Source organism: Rhinoderma darwinii, chromosome 3 (assembly GCF_050947455.1).
Source record: "Rhinoderma darwinii isolate aRhiDar2 chromosome 3, aRhiDar2.hap1, whole genome shotgun sequence".
Taxonomy (NCBI): Eukaryota; Metazoa; Chordata; class Amphibia; order Anura; family Rhinodermatidae; genus Rhinoderma; species Rhinoderma darwinii.
Window position 1 is genome coordinate 254,013,083 of NC_134689.1, and position 21,043 is coordinate 254,034,125.

Below are 21,043 nucleotides of genomic sequence, written 5' to 3' on the forward strand. Positions count from 1 at the left end.
GTGCACCTTCATATGCCAATTTGTTCCTGGGGCTGTGGGAGAGAGACATTGTGCTGCAGACTCCGGGTCATGATTCAGTGCTCCTGTGGTCGAGGTATATAGATGATATTCTATTCATCTGGCAGGGCTCCACGTCTAACTTGGAATCGTTTCTTGGTTCCCTCAATAGGAATGACATTAATATCAAACTCACGTGGCAGTATAGTCAAACTCGCGTTGATTTCCTGGATATTTGTATCTGTAGAGATGACAGCGGTTTTATTTCTACCGATATTTTTAGGAAAAAAACCTCCACTAATGCCCTCCTCCATGCTACATCTGCCCACTATCCGAAGGTTACAACATCCATTCCTGTGGGCCAGTTTTTGAGGGCAAAGCGTATCTGCTCTAATGATAGCAACTTTGAGCGTCAAGCATTGGATCTGACGGCAAGATTTCAGAGTCGTGGGTACAGTCAGAGGGTCATTAAGAGAGGCTATCTCAGAGCTAAAAACTCGACTCGTGATGAACTCCTGGTAAGTAAGCCCAAGAAACATAAAATGGATCAGAGTGTCAGATTTATTACCACGTTTAATCCCCATTGGATTAAGATCCGTGATATCCTGCAAAAGCATTGGCGGGTACTTCTCACCGATCGTGATTTAGCAGGGGTTTTGCCCAATTATCCCTCCATTACTTGGAGGCGATCTAAAAATGTGAAGGATCTCTTAACAGCTAGTCATTACATTCCTAGCGCCCCCCCTAATCCATTTGGGAGTAAGGGTCCTCCTTGGGGGTCATATAATTGCGGCAAATGTTCCGCTTGCAGATATGTTCCACGTACCTCCAACTTCTACAGCTCTGATAGAGGGAAGGAATATAAAATCGTCTACAACATTACGTGCAGTACAGTAGCTGTGGTGTATTTTGCCACTTGTCCCTGTGGTCTTATCTATATAGGTATGACCACTAGGCAACTGAAGGTGAGGATTCTGGAACATGTCTGCAAAATCAAGTCGGCCTCCAATGTTTTAGACGTGGATAAACTCCAGCCTGTTGCACGACATTTCCGTGAGTTTCACTCTAGCAATCCTAGGGGTTTTGAGGTGCGCGGCATTGATAGGGTCTCCTTGGGCTGCAGAGGTGGTGATGTACGTTCGGCTTTGCTAAAGAAAGAAATGAAGTGGATCACGTTATTAAATACTATAGCCCCATTTGGTTTAAACGAAGCCACTAGTTTCAGGCCTTTTTTGTAAACTTTTTAACCATGCGTGAATTTTATTTTGTCTAGGGTTTCTTTCTTGCTTTTTATTCTATTTTTCTGTTACAGTTCATCCCTTTTAGCGTACGGGTATAGCGAATGGGTCCTCTCATTGGTGAAGACGTCGCCTGGCTACAATTGAAAATTTGGAGTATAGAAGACATACATATATATATATAATTCTGTACGATATACATATTTTATGATTTGTGTATATGTATTTCTATACTTTTGTAACATTACTAATATATTCGTGGCATAAAGGTATTGGAGTTCTGTATGTATATACTTATACTATACTGTACAGTATTATGTCTCGAGGATACTTACTGTCATGATATTTGGTATGGTTGGGTATACTTGTGGTAGTTACGATTCATTAGTATTATATACTGTGCTCTTCATATTATCTGTATATGTATTTATTTCTTCACATCTCTGCAGAATATTTGTTTATGCTATTTCATTTATATTTATATACATATATATTTATTTATATATACTTCACATATTATACCTTATATTGCATATATATATATTTTTATTTTTTATTTTTTTATTTTTATTTCTTTTGTTAATTTTAGCCATTTTTATTTTTTATTTATTATTATTTTTTTTATATATATTTTTTATTTATTAATTATTATTTATTATTTTTTATTTATTTTTGTGCACGGCACTCTATCTTCATTGCCTTGTTTTTGGCAATGTCTTCATTCTTATATAGTATATTATTTATTACTTTAATCACTAGTATTTTTGGCGTATACATCTTCACTCTCCACTTTTTTATTTTTATTTTTTATTATTATTTATATTTATTTGTATTATTCAACACTATATATATTTTCATTTACTTTATTTTATTATTTATTCTCTATTTGCACGTTTCACTTATCACTATTAATCTATTTTTACTTCTTATTTTTCATTTGTTGCATGTATCTTTTAATATATGTATTTTTATTGTCATTTGTATAAACTGCTGTTTCTGCACTATTGTATATATTTATTCCAACTGTATACACATATTGTTAGCTGGCCCCTTCGCTATAGTAACTCCCTTTTCTTGGTATCGTGGGTTGTCTCTCCTGCGGTGTCTGGACAGACGCTCGGCCGCGCACCCTTGGCGGGGCATGTGTCCGGGAGTGCCGCTTAGCGTCTAGGGTTGCCATGGTGGTGTTTACATCACGTGGCACCTGTCACATGACGTGCGGCGCGTCCCGTGATGCATGCGCCGCCCTGTGGGCGTGTGGAGCGCCGATTTTCACTCACCGCAGGTGAGCCTAACTCTGTCTTTTCATTATTTAAACCCCTAGATTTTTACTGTATGTAGCCTCCTGACGAAGCCGGTCACAGGGCGAAACGCGCGTCGAGGCGTTTATTCACCCATCCACTTCATTGATCCTCCACGCTCCTCATCATGTCTCTGGGTATGTGCACAGGTTTTTTCAGCCTTTTGTAGCCTCCACAGTATTGTGCTATTTCAGCCAGTCATATATTTTTCTTGGCTATTTCAGCCTTCATACTATTTGCATATGTTTTCTAGTTTAAACTTCTCACGTACTACCTACTATTTTGTATAGATTGTGCACGTACTGTCACATGCACCATATACTGTGCAGGCTACGCATACTGACATACTTTACACGTTGTTCATCTAGCTGATTACATGGCACTATGTATGGGACTAACCTCCCCATACCCCCGGGCTTACTAATTACATACCTATAATTGAGCGTGCGTTAGGTCTTTAGTGGACGGTTGATTCTGTTGGTTCTGGTCTTTTTCATCTGACCCTGTTGTATATGTCTCCGTGTTTATTGTATCAGATCTCTTTTCTCATTATTTGTTATTGCTACTATATTTAATAAAGATTTTTTGTACTTTTATCTTTGGAGTACATTACTTGCTTTAGGGTTATGTCCCATTTTTGGTTCAGTTTTAGGTCTATACATTAAAAGGGACCCCAGTACACGCCACTCTTGGTGTGAGGTTGTTGCTTAGGTTGTTTTTCCCTCTGTAGATAACGCCATACAGACCCCCTGTAGATAACGCCATATAGCCCCTCTGTAGATAACGCCATATAGCCCCCTTTGTAGATAACGCCATACAGCCCCCTCTGTAGATATCTACAAAGGGGGCTGTATGGCGTTATCTACAGGGGGTCTGTATGGCGTTCTCTACAAGGGGGTCTGTATGGCGTTCTCTACAGTGGGGGCTGTATGGTGTTATCTACAGAGGGGGCTGTATGGAGTTCTCTACAGAGGGGGCTGTATGGAGTTCTCTACAAAGGGGGCTGTATGGCGTTATCTACAGGGGGGACTCTGTATGGCGTTCTCTACAGTGGGGGCTGTATGGCGTTATCTACAGAGGGGGCTGTATGGCGCTAACGCCATACAGCCCCCCTGTAGGTAACGCTATACAGCCCCCCTGTATGTAACGCTATACAGCCCCCCTGTAGGTAACGCTATACAGCCCCCCCTGTAGGTAACGCCATGCAGCCTCAACCCCCCCAAAAAAAATCTGACCTACAGTGTGTCCTACAAAAGACATGTATCCCCTATCCACAGGATAGGGGATACATGTGTGATTGCTGGCAGCGATAGGGAGAACGGGGGACTGAATGTCCCCCGAAGTTCTCCATGACTAACCTCTGACTTCCGGCGTCTGCGCAGCTCAATAAAAATGAAAGGAGCGCTGGTCACGCATGCGCAGAAGTGCGACCGGCGCTCCATTCATTTCTACGGAGCTGCCGACACAGACCCCGGAAGTCCGAGGTTTGTGATGGAAAACTTCAGGGGACTTTCAGTCCCCCGTTCTCCCTATCAATGCCAGCGATCACACATGTATCCCCTATCTGCCGTAGTGTTCAGTGGCGTCGCGCTGTAGCAGCCATAGCGGCTGCTAGCGGAGCCACCGGCCATGGTGGGGGCCCGTGCCGGCGGGCGACACGGGCCCCCTCATGCCGTGGGCACCCAGCGGTAGTTACGCCACTGGCCGGGCCCCTTACAGAAGTACCCCTAATACCCCCCTGATGGCTGCCCTGCCTGAGGTCATCCTTCAGGAGTCAAATGTTAGTGCGATCTATTTTCACAGAATAAAGAACTACAGGTGCTGTGTTATTTCAGCTTTATTTACCTTAACATATAGCACCCCTTTAAGGATACTAAATAAATCACTAACACTATGACACTAATGATAGTAATATCAGTAATAATGTTACTAATAGTAAAACTATGTAACCGTTTTAAACGGTGTGGTAACTTAATTCAGGTGACACCATTATAAAAGGGTTTTATTTACTATACAATTTGCTTAGATTTTATCTACTTATAATACTTAATATAAGTAATGTATTTTTCCATATACCACTCTACCCAAGGGTTTTTGGCAAAAATATTCAAGACCACTTTCACACGGCAGTATGTTGGTCCGTATTTTGCTTCAGCATTTGGAAGCCTAAATTGGAGTAGTACCTACAAAGAGAAAGAGTATCATGAAAGATTAGTACCTCTCCTGTGTTTTGGACCCACTCCTGGTTTTGGGTTACAAATACTGAATACTGCCATGTGAAAGTGGCATTATTGTAACTGTCTGGTATTCAGTATATTCATCATGCTGTCCATTATTTTATATATGTTGTCTGAAGATTTTATATTTGTGTGTCATTATGTCCTAAATATATATATCTAGTTAAATAATTCATCACAATTTAAACAATGTATGACACTTTTCCTATATCCTTGTGTTGCCCAAATATTTTAATATAGAATACATGTAATAGATTTTAAAACATATCTCCTCTGTACTATAGAGCTCCAATTATAGTCAATTATAAATACTTTGGTTTACAAATGCATTGATAGTCCCTGTCTGTAATTAATCTTATTACTTGTAATTACTTTTTTGCTCTTAATTTATTAGATTGGCAGATGAGAAAAACATGTATATACAGTGAAATTTCTTCCAAAGACCACCACTTTGAGAAAACCAGTGTTAAGGCTTATTAACGCGACAGATTTAAAAGGCGACCGTTTTTGTAATGGCTGTCACACTGTTGCATTAAAATCAAAGCATGTCTAAGATACTATTAACACGGCCGTTTTTATAATGTGTGAACAGCCCTTGAAAATATAGGACGTGTCCTATTTTGTCCAGTTTTCCTGGATCCCTCAATAGACTCAAGTCTATGAGGGATCCGTGAAAACGGGTCCCGCACGGGTGAAAATCGGCCTATTTGACACCTGTCCATGGGAATACGGCCTAAGAGTGACCCACTTTCTTAAAGGGTCACTAAATATATTTATTTTTCTATTGTGTATATGCAAGTCCTATGTAAAAGTTGCTGTGCCTTTAAATGCATTTAAGTGCCCTAATGTGCTTTTCTAGTAGTTCTAGAGGAAGACATGTTCCTGCTGTGTATTGCATGTCATGTGTGATCTTTGCTGTCGTTTTTATTGTATTGATTTTGGTTCACAGACATTGATGTTTTGCTATTGTAGCATTAAGGAATTTGTGCCGTGAGAAACAGCTCAGAGCCATGTTAGTTTAGAATGTATTGCTGCACCATAACAGTTGGGCATGTGCCACACTGAGCCCTTATGCTTGGGGCGGCACTTAATGCATAAAAGGCAGCTTTCACCATCTAACAGGGTTCAGTGTGCGGGCTATGCCCATTTAGCCAGCAAAGTTGATGCTGCGTGTTGCCTCCGAGTGTAGATTACTGATGGTCGGGGGACAGGCAGGAACCTCCTCAAGAACAGCGTGTCTGGTGTGTGACAGGTGGCAGGAGCCTCCCCACAAGTAAGCAATGAGGCAAGCGAGCAGGCAGATTTAGATAGACCGCAAGTCGTGAAGTCAGAAAAGGCCTGCATTGAGAGAGGACATGCCCCCGTATGAGGCAGGTGTGCCCAAGACTCTGCCCTACAACTAAGTGGTGAGCAAGCCATCATTGCCTGAACGAAGTTGTACCAAGTTGAAAGTAAAACGTGTTAAAGAGACTACACCCCTTGTGTATCCTGAGAAGAGTTGGGTCGCTGTCTGCTGTGGTGAGTGTAGAACCAGCTTAAGTAAAATGACTTTGTTTTTTAACCATTAACTCCTGGTCTTTGTTCCATCTTTCCATGACTACCCTGCACTCCAGGGCCTACATTAAACCACTTCTTTATCAAGACCAGATTTTCTGTGACAGATTTTTAATTCCTTTATGTCTTAGGTTTATAGGCCTCTTCTTTGAGAGGACCACCCCTCTAGGAGACCTTTTTTTCCACTGCAATTTTGGGTAGTTGTCTCAAAGAGGTTTTACTATTTTAATTTGCAGCATTGTTTATACAATTTCTTTGCACACATGTATAAATGAGCAAAATGTATCTGTTACTGTGCATAATATTTGAGGCCAAGTAGACATAGCTGACTTTTCACTGTTTAGATAAAGCTGAGACAAGTTATGCTTGTGCAGATGAAGATAGAAAACGTGATTTCAGGAGACATACAAAAATAGTTATTTTAGGACAGACTGTTGTGAGGTCACATATAGAATTGGGAAGTTCTGAGGCCAGGATCACACACACACTTTTAATGCATTTTTTTTTAGCCCAAGCCAGAAGTGCATCCAAAAGTAAGGAAAAGTATATAAAGACTAATGCATCTCCTTTCTTTTGTTTCCACTCCTGTGTTTGTATCAAGAAACTGAGCCAAAAACGGCAACAAAACTGTGTGTGTGAATCTGGCTTTATTGTAAAAAGCACAAATTTTTGTTTTAGCAATTTCCAAAACAATGTAAATATTCGTACTGCTATTAACATTTACATTTCATAAAACCCTCAACTGCTATTGCTTTCCTTAAATTTCTTAAAACAGCAGCATTTAAATGGGAAAAAACTCAAATGCCACAAATCAGACAAGACAGTAATGACATTTTTTTTTTAAATGAGATAACTTCTTGGAGTTTTAGTTTTTCTTTAATTTTTTTCCATAATATTGTTGTTTATTTTTTCATAAAAATCACAGGTATTGAAATCAGGAGAAGATACAGAGGTCAAAGTTCAGTTTGAGTCTCTCGGCCTCCCACACTCTCAACACCTCGTGCTTCATTCTGTAAATTTACCAATTCTTTCTCTTTTTAATATATTCTTTCAACACAACCTAGCCTCATTAAGGCCATATCAACAAATGTATTGTTAGTATGGACCAGGGGGCATTTTTTTTTTTAGATCTGGGGAAGTTTTGGGGATCAAACTCACAAGGTTAAAAGTGCAAAGGTCATTCCCCAAACATACAAAGTCCATGGATCGAAAACAACAGGATAAGTAATCCCTGTTACCATTGCTTCCCTTAAAAAAGTCATGTTGCTTGTATTTAAACATCTGCGTAGAGAAGGTATGATGAGAACAGGCTTCGTGCATTCCACTAACTGCCCATATAACACCATCCCTCACCTTCCCCAGTGCTCAACCAATATCAGATCATCTTCATATTAAATTTGCGAGGAGCATCTGCAGAAGAGAGTCCTGCATCAGACTTTCGTGGCACATACTCGATCTCAATGTTGTGTTTGGTGTTTCCTTTGCCCCTGCTCCAAAGAAAAAGAAGTACCAAGCAGAACAAAACAACCCCCAAGAAGGATATAAAGCCCATCGTGGTTGCAATGATTAAAGTCTTAATATCAAATGGGAATGGGACACTTGCGCGAGTGCTATTAACATCACTTTCATTCGGCTGGTTGGAGATGAAGGCAAAGGTCTTGTTGGGTTGGTGAGGCCAATCTGGAGAATAACTGCGTACATGGAGATGAGCTAAGGAAGTATCATTTCCACCAGCATTACTTGCCACACAGTGGTAAGTCCCATTGTCTTGTATCTGGGCATAACGTACCTCCAAAGTTCCATCTGGAAATACAGTAAGACGCCCATTGCTTTTGCTGGTGATGAAGGTCTTTCGCGGGGACTGCCACAGCATGGTTGGTGGTGGATCACCGTCAGCCCGGCAGAAAAAGTGTACAGTATGACCTTCATCTACATGTTGCACTTGTGGAATCCGATCCTGGATTCGTGCACGTCGGCAAGTGAAGTAATTAGGCTGTAGGACATCAGGAAAATCTTTAAACTCTTTCCCTTGCACATATTCTGGAGTGGAACAGGATGGCTGCTGTCGATTGAAATTGAGGCGCCAACGTCGCCGGAAGATCCATAATAGACGACAGTCACAAGCCAGTGGGTTGTGGTCCAAAATTAGTGTCTCCAGATTACCCACAGAATGGAAGGAAGATTCCTCCAGTGTACTGAGAAGATTGGAGGAGACATTCAGTACTCGTAAGTGGTTAAGACCTCGGAAGGCATAGGGTTCCACCAGTGTCAGTTGTCCACCTACCAGGTGAAACTCCTGAAGTCTGAGCAACTCATGCAACATAGATCCCTCCACAGATGTGATGGGGTTATATGAAAGATTAAGAAATCGAAGATAAACCAGATGTCTAATTGCCACATATGGTACACTGCTCAAATTGCAATGAGTAACAGTTAGAGAAGTTAAATTCAACCCATAGAGACTATTGGATGTCATTGTGTCCAAGTATGGCCAATGTGCTACCTCTAAGTTTTTCAGACGAAACAACCTTTTGAAAGAATAGTCACGAATCACATTGATATTGAGATACCTTAGCCGTAGAGAGATGAGACCATGAAGGTGGGACAAAGCCTCTGTGGGCACCAAAGTGAGGTTGCATTTTTCCAATGTCAGCTCTTCCAGACTGTTGAGTCCACGGAAAGCACGGTGAGAGATGTACACCAAATCATTATCTCCAACTTCCAGAGATTTGAGGTTATACAGGTCCTGGAACATGTCATCCAGAAGAATAACAATTTTGTTCTCACTAATGTCAAGTTGTGTAAGGTTACTAAGTCCTGTAAATACACCTAACGCAATGAGTTTTAGACGATTATTTCGCAGCCCTAGGAAACGTAAATTGAAGAGACCATTAAAGGCGCCTGGTTCAATCATGGACACAATGTTCTCATTAAGTTCCAACTCCTCCAGATAAGGAAAGGCAGAAAATTCGTCCTGGTTAAGTGTCTTGATGCGATTTTTGCTTAGGTCCAGCAAACGTGTGTCAGTGGGTATGCCTTCAGGAACGATGAGATGGCGCTTACGATGGCAGAGAACAGAACGATCCTGAGCAGAGCAATCACAGCGTTGGGGGCAACCTGAGGCTGAGCCAGACAGGTAGGAGCCCAATACAAGCAAGAGAATGGGACACAGGCAGGGTGGCAGCGGGAGATTCATACTGGACCTTGGACTCACCTAGAAAAAAAAGAAAACATATTAGGACTTATATCCAAAGAAAAAGAACTGCATTTAAAATTCTTCATGTAAAAGCAAGCCACTTGCACCCAACAGACATTAAGTTCTACCTTTTAAGTTTACCTTTTGAAAAAGTAAATGAACATATTATTGCCATGCATTTAGTAGCGCTTATATTAACTTACAATAAATATTGAAAAGTCATTTTTTGTCTGACAATGTTACATTATTTCAGGTAAAACACAGTCAATTTACAATGAGATAGGTTTAATTCTTTTAGTGATAAATTAGATCATGAAAACAATATGACAATATAAACTACCAAATGGATGGAATGGTGTACGTACATCACTGAGATGATTCTAGCAAGTAGGAGTCACAGCATAAGTATATTATTTTGTATGACAAAAAGCTCAAAACACAATATACAATGTAAGGAGGACAAGGAATAAGCTGTTTACACATTAATCTACTTGCAGGATTGCTGTTGGTTATCAGGTGCATCGAAGTACATAATGTGTGGGCCGTGTAGACAGATCTAGTGCACTACAAACCCACATTTCATGTCCTCTCTGCTAAGAAATCGTATTGCTTTCTAATATTGTCACTGTTCTATTTTAGGAAATAGTCGGTTTCCCTCGGTATTTAGGTAGAATGCAGCACTGATGTCTTGCCTATATTTATGTACGGCTACTAATGGTTATTTTCTGTTCTGCTGTCTTTACGAAATAACTTTTACATCTAATCCGAGTCGTCTTCTTGACAATTTTGGAACTAAAGCTAAGCTGTCAAGAGACCCAGAAAACGATCCCAATATTGTCTGCATAACAATTTGTCCAGCGGTACTTTAGAATATTCCTGTATATACACCGGGTTATACAGCATTAAATAACTAAAGTAGCAGAGAGAGCTGCAGCGTGGCCGCCAGGAGCCCTTTCTAAATGTTTTGCTCCACCTTTCCTGCACATTAGAGATGTAAACAAAGACACAGCCCCCCCTCCTCTGCTATTCCATTGCAGACAGGGCAATTAGACGATTAGCGATAATTACAGACAAGGAACTTTAGTCTGGGAAAGAGGATGAATTAACACATGGCGTGACGGTAAGCACAGTGTTTGTTCAGTACAGAATACGAACTCTTGCAGCTATGTTGTATCTTATATGAAACGCATTTTCACACGTATCGTGATCTCGCAACCTTCTGTTCATTATACACAGCTATCCCTCATATGACATAAAGAGGAACTTTTTATAATCTCATACACTTCTCATTTCCAGGAAGCCGTGTGCAATAACTAGGAAAGTCTCCGGTATTGTTTGATAACCATCCTAGAAATCCAGATCTGGACGCACGGATGTGTAACCAATAGCCAAACAACATTTCTTTATTTTATTCCCCATTGCTTATATAACCCCAACATATTCCACAGCGCTGTACAGATTGGCACGTCCCACCTCTAGGAACCTCACTTGTTGGCCACATATACCTGAATGGGCACGTCCCACCTCTAGGAACCTCACTTGTTGGCAACATATACCTGAATGGGCACGTCCCACCTCTAGGAACCTCACTTGTTGGCCACATATACATGAATGGGCACGTCCCACCTCTAGGAACCTCACTTGTTGGCCACATATACCTGAATGGGCAAGTCCCACCTCTAGGAACCTCACTTGTTGGCCACATATACCTGAATGGGCACGTCCCACCTCTAGGAACCTCACTTGTTGGCCACATATACCTGAATGGGCACGTCCCACCTCTAGGAACCTCACTTGTTGGCCACATATACATGAATGGGCACGTCCAACCTCTAGGAACCTCACTTGTTGAGAGAACAGGGTTCCCTTGACCCCTGTTTGCCAATTTACACTGGCCGCTGTCCCCATAATATGAAATGAAGAATACAATGCTTGCAGAAAGATCCCAGCGCTGCTTGCATGAGACCACCTTTCGCAATAGGTTGACTGTTCGAGAGGTGAAACAATTGAGAATTATTGCATATCCTGTGCATATGCCATAAATGTTGAAGATAGGAGTACTACTTTAAGCCATGTCACCCCCATCTCAGGCATTGGTATTTTTGCACGTTGCTCAGAATAAATTTTGACAGAGAACCTTTTTTGCATTTTTCCCCTCATTATAAATTTATCATATACAATACTGACCAGAGTGAAATAATATAATATGGAAAGGTAAGTAGAATATCAGTCCACAATAATGCCTTAGCATCACACCTAATATGTTGTCACATGTTGCTGATGTCTGCAAAAAAAATTCCACCAGGCATCCACAGGTTTCTCCTCATTTTAAATCCACAACATTTTTGCATGCAGATTTATATGTGGATTCAAATGCAGATTTCCTTTATTTATTTGAAATAGGTGAAATCTGAAAAAAACTTCAGAAAAAAATGGCCCCCATAGTACCATTAAGTGTGAGGGGGGAAGGGTGCTGATTTACCAGGAGCTAGAACTCCCTCATACTGCACTATGTGGAACTCAAATCTGAAGTCAAATAATTTGGGGATGTGTATTGGTCACGCTTAGCGTACACTACTTTAACTTATTAAGAATATCTGTTGTTATATTTGCCTGGTAACATACTTCAATATATGGTAAAATATTACTATCACCATAGAGAACATAACTGTCCAGTCGTTTAGTACGGTCAACTCCAATGTCAACAATACATTGCACACGAACGATCTTAATGTCGGCCGTATACTGGAACTGTCCCCATAATACATAGACGTTCACATCACAACAAGCGTTTCATAAACCAATAAGCTCTTAGTAAATGACCCAATATATCAATTATAAAATGGAAGCTGAGGCAATCTTCTCATGCAGTTTTAATGCACATCGCGAGTGCAAAAAATAAAGTTAGCTTTGTAAATAAATCATGTGATGCCCCACAGTCTTTCAGTCTTCATTTGTCTAACAAATAGGGAATATACATATTTTATAACTGTGTGGAATTCTGATTTTATAAACGGCCGAACAAATGTATATTTAAAATAGCAAAAAAAATAGTCAAATCTTTTGCAAAACAAGAATTAGAACTTTTCAGTTATAATATTATAAGAAATACAATGGCGACACCTAATTGGAGGACACTCATTTATATGGATCTAACTTCTAAAAATGTATTACCTTCAAAATTAGCTTTTCTCTTGGACCATGTAATTAGTTCTCATATTGTCTATGATACTATTATTAGACACTAAGCTGGAATCAAGACCCTACGAGCATGGTGGAGGCAGGACAACTGGAAGCAGTTAACGAAAGGTTAAATAGACACTTAACTTTTCAAACAACTTATGCTAATCTAGTAGTATACCTGATATAGATCAACTTTGTAATTGACTTAGGCCTCATGCACACGAACGTATTTTTGTCCTCCAGTAAATACTGGCGTAAATACGGGTCCTTGGTCACACGTATTCGACCCGTATTGCACCAGGACCCGTGCCCGTAAATACGGGTCCGGTGTCACCAGTATTCCACCCGTATTTACGGGCACGTTTTTTGCACTGCAGTAATCGGCAGCCCTTCCCTCTATCAGTGCAGGATAGAGAGAAGGGACAGCCCTTTCCGAGGTAAAAGTAAATAAAAAAATCATACTTACCCGGCCGTTGTCTTGGTGACGCGTCCCTCTTTTGACATCCAGTCCGACCTCCCTGGATGACACGGCAGTCCATGTGACCGATGCAGCCAGTGATTGGCCTGTGATTGGCTGCAGCGGTCACATGGAATGAAACGTCATCCCGGGAGGCCGGACTGGAGGAAGAAGAAGAAGATGATTTCTGGGTAAGTTAACTTTTAATACTATTAACTCCAGCGGTAGTTACTGCTGATCAGTTAACTCTTTCAGCACCCTGGACAGTGACTATCCCCTGACGTCGCCTAGCAACGCTCCCGTAATTACGGATGCACACACGTAGTCACCCGTAATTACGGGAGCCCCATAGACTTCTATGGGCCTGCCCGTGCCGTAATTACGGCCTGAAATAGGACATGTTCTATATTTTTCAACGGCACGGGCACCTTCCCGTAAGCATACGGGGAGGTACCCGTGGCCAATAGAAGTCTATGGGGCCTTAATTACGGCCCGTGATTACGGGCGTTTTTATGTTCGTGTGCATGGGGCCTTACTGTTAGGCTATGTTCACATTGAGTTTTTTGCCAAGTTTTTTTACGCGGAAACCGCGCCAAAAAACTTGTCAAAAATGGCCCGAAAATGCCTCTCGTTGATTTTAATGGGAGGCGGGGGCGGTTTTCTCCCGCGAGCGGTAAAACTGCCTCGCGGGAGAAAGAAGCGGCATGCCCTATCTTCGGGCGTTTCCGCCTCTGACCTCCCTTTGACTTCAATGGGAGGCAGAGAAAGCGTATTTCGCGGCGTTTTATGCCCGCGGAGCTCAATGGCCGCGGGCGAAAAACGCAGCAAAATACACCGCGAAAATCAGCGTGCAGGGAGAGGAATATCTGCCTCAAACTTCCAAACGGAATTTTGAGGCAGAAATTCCGCCTGCAAAAAACTCAGTGTGAACATAGCCTTTAAAATTTAGTTGTTTAACCAATACAAATTCTGTGTGTAGTTACTGCCGCTAGGTGTCTCTCTTCCTGTAATCTGCTGTCAAGCAAAGTCCGTCCATGGTTTCAGAGCAGAATTGATGGGCTGCAGAAGGTGGAGGTGTTTCCCTTCACTGCCTACTTATAACTTTCTATGGAGAGGGTTGGGGAGAGCAGGAGGAGGGAGAAAGAGAAACACAGCTTTTATATATATATATATATATATATATATATATATATATATATATATATATATATATATATATATATATATATATATATAGAGGAAGAAAACCTGGCACTCCAAAAATTCTTTGTTTTTGAAAAATTATTTTATTTGTAATCCACAGACTTAGACCATGTGTAACAGCGTAGCTCCTATTGTTCATACTAAACGCAATCCGGTAAGGCTGATTCATTATACCTATGTTTATTTTTTTATTCCATTTTTTCCATGCAGCAGAAAAAGTATTTTCTGTTACAGTGTACAACTTTTTCCATTGAATGTTGCTCATATTCTTTTCCTATGTATAATAAGATATGATTCGCAATATCTATAACATATGAGTAGTTTTTGTTTATTTTTTTATCATATATAATGCAGTATGTAGAACATTTGTTTATATTGATATGATTATTTTCATATTAGCTCAAATTTAAATTTTTGATGGTGATGACATGAATATTGTTATTGGTTGTTAATAGAAAAAACTTTATTAATAATTTTACAGACTGTTTGAAAAAGGTCTTGCTATTTTGACCGAAACGTCACATTGTCCAAGTCTGTAGATTGCAAATAAAATTATTTTTCAAAAACAAAGACTTTTTGGAGTGCCAGGTTGTCTTCCAAAATACTAAGGAGCACCCTTCTAACCACACACACACACACACACACACACACACACACACACACACATATATATTTATTTATATATATATATATATATGATAGCGATAGGAGAGAAGGATTCTCTTCTATGTGGTCTGTGTATAAAAGACATGATAGGTCTTAGGCTCCGCCTACTGGCTCAGAGAGAACTGAGAATAAGAGAGCCTGCAGAGGGGAAAACTGCTAAGAAAATGCAGAATACAAGTCATATAATGGCCACAAATAGTGTTATTCCTCATGTACACACATATGACAACCTATTCTGAAAAGTCACCTGGAAAAGTAGGTACTCTTTAACAAAAAGCGAAATAGAAAGATGATTTAAGATTAAGAAGTAAGGATTAAAGAGTTATTCCCATCTAAGACATTTCTTGTGGATAGGCCATAAATGTCTGACACATGTGGCTCCCAACTCTGGGACCAGCACCTATGTTCAGAAACGGGGTACCCCATTCCCTGTCACACCTGGTGAGGTGGCTGCCGCACCCAAATGGAGAATTAATTGGCCATTGCACCCAGATAGCGAATAAAAGGAGTGGTGGCTCAGCTGTTTCCATAATTCCCATAGAACAGAATGGCGAGAGCCGAGCCCATTCATTTTCTGACTGGATAAGGCACACGGGAGTTGGAAGACCTCCATTCTGAACATAAGTGTGGATCTCAGCTCATATCCCATAGATATGCCATAAATGTCTTGGATGTGAATAACTTTTTAGTTGGATGATACCTTACTTAAAGGCGTATTCCAACCAAAGACATTTATAGTGTATCTGCAGTGGCTCCACTAGTTTCATAAATCCCTTAGGCTATAATGGAAAAGCTACTGGAGGAAAACACAGACAGACGTTTTACTAGAATTCTGCACTGGGGTGAGACAGTAAAACAATTACTAGAAGCAATGTGGAGGATATTACACAGCAGTAAGGCGCAGTCTAGCTGTAAATCAAGCTTTGTGGTGAGATAAAAAAATATATATCTGCAGCAATGTCTGTATCTCTCTCTCCTCTGTCACCCTCCAGCTGCTTCCCCTCCCCTCTCCATAGACTTCTATGGACCACATGTAACCTGATCTCTCAGTGACCAGTCTTCATCTCTACCTCACTGAATACGGATTTTAGAAGTGAATTGAGATTGAAAGATCAGTGTAAGAGACAGGGGGGAGAAGTAGATGAGTCTGATAATTGGAGAAAAAGGCATTTTTCTCTAATAAGATATATTACAAAGTTTCTTATATTCGCTAGTACTATTGATTTATGAAAAAAATGTAAACAACATTTACACTTTAAAGAACCATTAATACCTGAAAAATAGTGCTCAGCCTCCAATTCTATGTCACTCATGTCAAAACTTAGGTCCACAAGAGAATCCTACGGCTCCCCAATGGGCCTTTTCGTCACTGATATCAGAGAATATATATATTTCCTAACCAACCAAATAGAATGTAATAAAAAACATTTACTTCCTTAGCTGTTAAACTAAATATACACATCCGATAAATGTTGGTGGATCTGCCAACAATCTAATGTATATTGGCCTGCCTGACTGTCTCCTGACATCTAGTGGGCTTGGGTATGTCTTTTTAGTCATTTGCTGTGAAGTACCTATGTGTTCATGTGTGCCATTCATGAGAGTTAAGAGGTGGGGAGGAAAATAAATTGGCACATTATTTTGGCTGTCGTATTTGAAGAGTACTCATGGTGTAAGAACCCTAGTAGCTTCCATTTTGCCTGATTTTTCTGTTCTTTGAATACAAGTTTTCAACATCAAGTGTAAAATATGCCACAATATCACTTTATTTGGTGGCAAGGACAGGGCACAGTTAGGTTATAGCGTGTGCCCTGGTGACGACAGAGGACATTTCCTGTGTGGGGGCTTGTGTGGAGGTGTGTGGGTAGGGGTAACAGAATACATTAGGAGACTAGTCTTTACAGGAGTGTGTAGCTATTTGCTTCTGCTTTATTGCTCTATAATTAGTGAAATTTTTATTTTTCAATTGTATTGCTCTTTAGAAATTAGTAAATCAATTTAACACAATATGCTACACTTTAAGCCAAATGTTACATGATCATAAAAAAACCAATGTTCCCTTTTGATACAGAAACAGAGGGGGGAGAAACAGAATGTGGGGAGAGGACTAGACAACAAGATAAGGAGATCCTTTCGTTACAAAACATCAGTGTAAATAAAAAGGACCGATTAATGTCAAATCACATTTCTGATAATAAAAGTGAAAAACTGACAGGCAAGTTAAAGTGTATGTTCACAAATGCCAGAAGTCTAGCAAGCAAAATGGGGGAGCTGGAGGCCTTGATACTGGAAGAAAATATAGATATAGTTGGTGTTGCTGAAACATGGCTGGACTCTTCACATGACTGGGCTGTAAATCTACAGGGTTTTACACTTTTTCGTAAAGACAGGACAAATAGGAAAGGTGGTGGTGTATGTCTGTATGTGAGAAGTGATATGAAGGCGAGTGTGAAAGAGACAATAGTGGGTGAAGACTGTGAGGAGGTTGAAACCTTGTGGGTGGAACTAGAAAGGGAGGTAAACACTGAAAAAATTACTTTTGGTGTAATCTATAGACCCCCCAATATAACTGAGGAGATGGAAGGTCAGATATATAAACAGATGGAGCGGGCTGCACAGGCGGGTACTGTAGTGATAATGGGAGATTTTAATTTCCGGGATATTAATTGGTGTCATGGTTCGGCTTCAACTGCAAAGGGGAGACATTTCCTCAACCTGTTGCAGGAAAATTTTATGGGCCAGTTTGTGGAAGACCCGACTAGAGGTGAAGCTCTGTTGGATCTGGTCATTTCTAATAATGCAGATCTTGTTGGGAATGTCAATGTTCGTGAAAACCTCGGTAACAGTGATCATAATATAGTTACATTTTACCTATACTGTAAAAAACAAACGCAGGCTGGGAGGGCAAAAACATTTAATTTTAAGAAAGCCAATTTCCCCAGGATGAGGGCTGCAATTCAGGATATAGACTGGGAAGAACTAATGTCAAATAATGGAACAAATGATAAATGGGAGATTTTCAAATCTACTTTGAGTTATTATAGTGCAAAATTTATTCCTACAGGTAATAAGTATAAACGACTCAAATTAAACCCCACATGGCTTACACCTTCTGTGAAAGGGGCAATACATGACAAAAAAAGGGCATTTAAAAAATACAAATCTGAGGGTACAGCTGTAGCCTTTGTAAAATATAAAGAGCTTAATAAAATCTGTAAAAATGTAATAAAATTAGCAAAAATACAAAATGAAAGGCAGGTGGCCAAGGATAGTAAAACAAATCCTAAAAAATTCTTCAAGCATATAAATGCAAAAAAGCCAAGGTCTGAACATGTAGGACCCCTAGATAATGGTAATGGGGAGTTGATCACAGGGGATCAAGAGAAGGCAGAGTTACTAAATGGGTTCTTTAGCTCTGTATATACAACAGAAGAAAGAGCAGCTGATGTAGCCGGTGCCAGTGCTGTTAATATATCAGTTGATATACTGAATTGGATGAATGTAGAGATGGTCCAAGCTAAATTAAATAAAATAAATGTGCACAAGGCTCCGGGACCAGATGGGTTACACCCTAGAATTCTTAAAGAGCTTAGTTCAGTTATTTCTGTCCCCCTTTTCATAATATTCAGAGAATCTCTAGTGACAGGTATAGTGCCGAGGGACTGGCGCAGGGCAAATGTGGTGCCTATTTTCAAAAAGGGCTCTAGGTCTTCCCCGGGTAATTATAGACCAGTAAGCTTAACATCCATCGTGGGGAAAATGTTTGAGGGGCTATTGAGGGACTATATACAGGATTATGTGACAATAAATAGCATTATAAGTGACAGCCAGCACGGTTTTACTAAGGACAGAAGTTGTCAAACTAACCTAATCTGTTTTTATGAAGAGGTGAGCAGAAGTCTAGACAGAGGGGCCGCTGTGGATTTAGTGTTTTTGGACTTTGCAAAGGCATTTGACACTGTCCCCCATAGACGCCTAATGGGTAAATTAAGGACTATAGGTTTAGAAAATATAGTTTGTAATTGGATTGAGAATTGGCTCAAGGACCGTATCCAGAGGGTTGTGGTCAATGATTCCTTCTCTGAATGGTCCCCGGTTATAAGTGGTGTACCCCAGGGTTCAGTGCTGGGACCACTATTATTCAACTTATTTATTAATGATATAGAGGAAGGGATTAATAGCACTATTTCTATTTTTGCAGATGACACCAAGCTATGTAATATAGTTCAGACTATGGAAGATGTTCATGAATTACAGGCAGATTTAAACAAACTAAGTGTTTGGGCGTCCACTTGGCAAATGAAGTTTAATGTAGATAAATGTAAAGTTATGCATCTTGGTACCAACAACCTGCATGCATCATATGTCCTAGGGGGCGCTACACTGGCGGATTCACTTGTTGAGAAGGATCTGGGTGTACTTGTAAATCATAAACTCAATAACAGCATGCAGTGTCAATCAGCTGCTTCAAAGGCCAGCAGGATATTGTCGTGTATTAAAAGAGGCATGGACTCGCGGGACAGGGATGTAATAATGCCACTTTACAAAGCATTAGTGAGGCCTCATCTAGAATATGCAGTTCAGTTCTGGGCTCCAGTTCATAGAAAGGATGCCCTGGAGTTGGAAAAAATACAAAGAAGAGCAACGAAGCTAATAAGGGGCATGGAGAATTTAAGTTATGAGGAAAGATTGAAAGAATTAAACCTATTTAGCCTTGAAAAAAGACGACTAAGGGGGGACATGATTAACTTATATAAATATATTAATGGCACATACAAAAAATATGGTGAAATCCTGTTCCTTGTAAAACCCCCTCAAAAAACAAGGGGGCACTCCCTCCGTCTGGAGAAAAAAAGGTTCAAGCTGCAGAGGCGACAAGGCTTCTTTACAGTGAGAACTGTGAATTTATGGAATAGCCTACCGCAGGAGCTGGTCACAGCAGGGACAGTAGATGGCTTTAAAAAAGGGTTAGATAATTTCCTAGAACAAAAAAATATTAGCTCCTATGTGTAGAAATTTTTCCTTCCCTTTTCCCTTCCCTTGGTTGAACTTGATGGACATGTGTCTTTTTTCAGCCGTACTAACTATGTAACTATGTAACTATGTAACTATGTATGTTGACATACTGCTAAACACTTGCAGTACAATGAGGCTGCCATTATGAAACAGGTGAAATTTAATGACTTTAATGGATTTTAATGTACGATTCTGCAAAGAATAAACCAGGTGTTAAGTGCAGGGAGGGGGAATCATAAAAGAGGGAGTAAAGTAAGATATACTTGCTGAGATGAAAAACAGTGTAACAAAGTGTATTATTAGACAAACAATAAACCAAGAGATGAATGACAGAAGTAAATAGCACAAAGAATTGCACAGTGTTTGTCATTTTGCAGGATTTTCTGCTTCTTAAACAGACAGTCTTGTAGGAATCTTGCATAGAAAAGGTGTTAATTAATGAAGAAGGTGTGACTGTTAATGGAGCAGTGCTTGTCACGCCCTGTCTTCTATAGTAGTGGAGTGCTTTTACTGCAGCCAGTTGCCTTACAGCCAGGTCTGATCTTTAATTTGTGAGTGCAAGAACCATTTTAAAATTGTGTAAGGGTTAAATTAAATAGAATGTGATATGTCTACTCCAAAAAACTCAGTAATAATGATCCTATGGTATACAGGAGTAAGGTCTCACGCACACAGCAAAGCTGCAAGCACGGACACACCTATTGAAGGCATCCCTTGTACTGCTGTATGGTAGATCCTTGAAGCAATGTATTCACTCCTCTCTTTCTAGGGGAACATAGCTCTGTAATACAATATGTATTGGAACCTTGCAATTTTTCACACTGATTCTTTATGAATCCAAGAATAGAAGCTTCCACATAAAATTGGAAGCACACGGTGGTACAGTGTGGGTCTATAGTAATTTTCGGTGCTGTATTACAAATCAGTACCACATGGACCCATATTATGACAGTGTGCATTCTATAATTAATTGCAGTTTTTGCACAGCTCCAGAA

The 21,043-nt window shown here is 40.2% G+C and overlaps 1 protein-coding gene across 4 annotated transcripts in view; it reads right to left on the minus strand.

The window, feature by feature from the left end:
- Window positions 1–7,181: 7,181 nt before the first annotated feature.
- LINGO1 (leucine rich repeat and Ig domain containing 1) overlaps window positions 7,182–21,043 on the minus strand; it is a 355,709-nt gene continuing 341,847 nt past the window's right edge. For all 4 annotated transcript variants that reach the window (XM_075857774.1, XM_075857775.1, XM_075857773.1 and 1 more), the window contains one exon: window positions 7,182–9,541. In XM_075857774.1, coding sequence (XP_075713889.1) covers window positions 7,703–9,523 — 1,821 coding nt within the window. In that variant the 5' untranslated portion in view covers window positions 9,524–9,541 and the 3' untranslated portion in view covers window positions 7,182–7,702. The remainder of the gene's footprint in view (window positions 9,542–21,043) is intronic.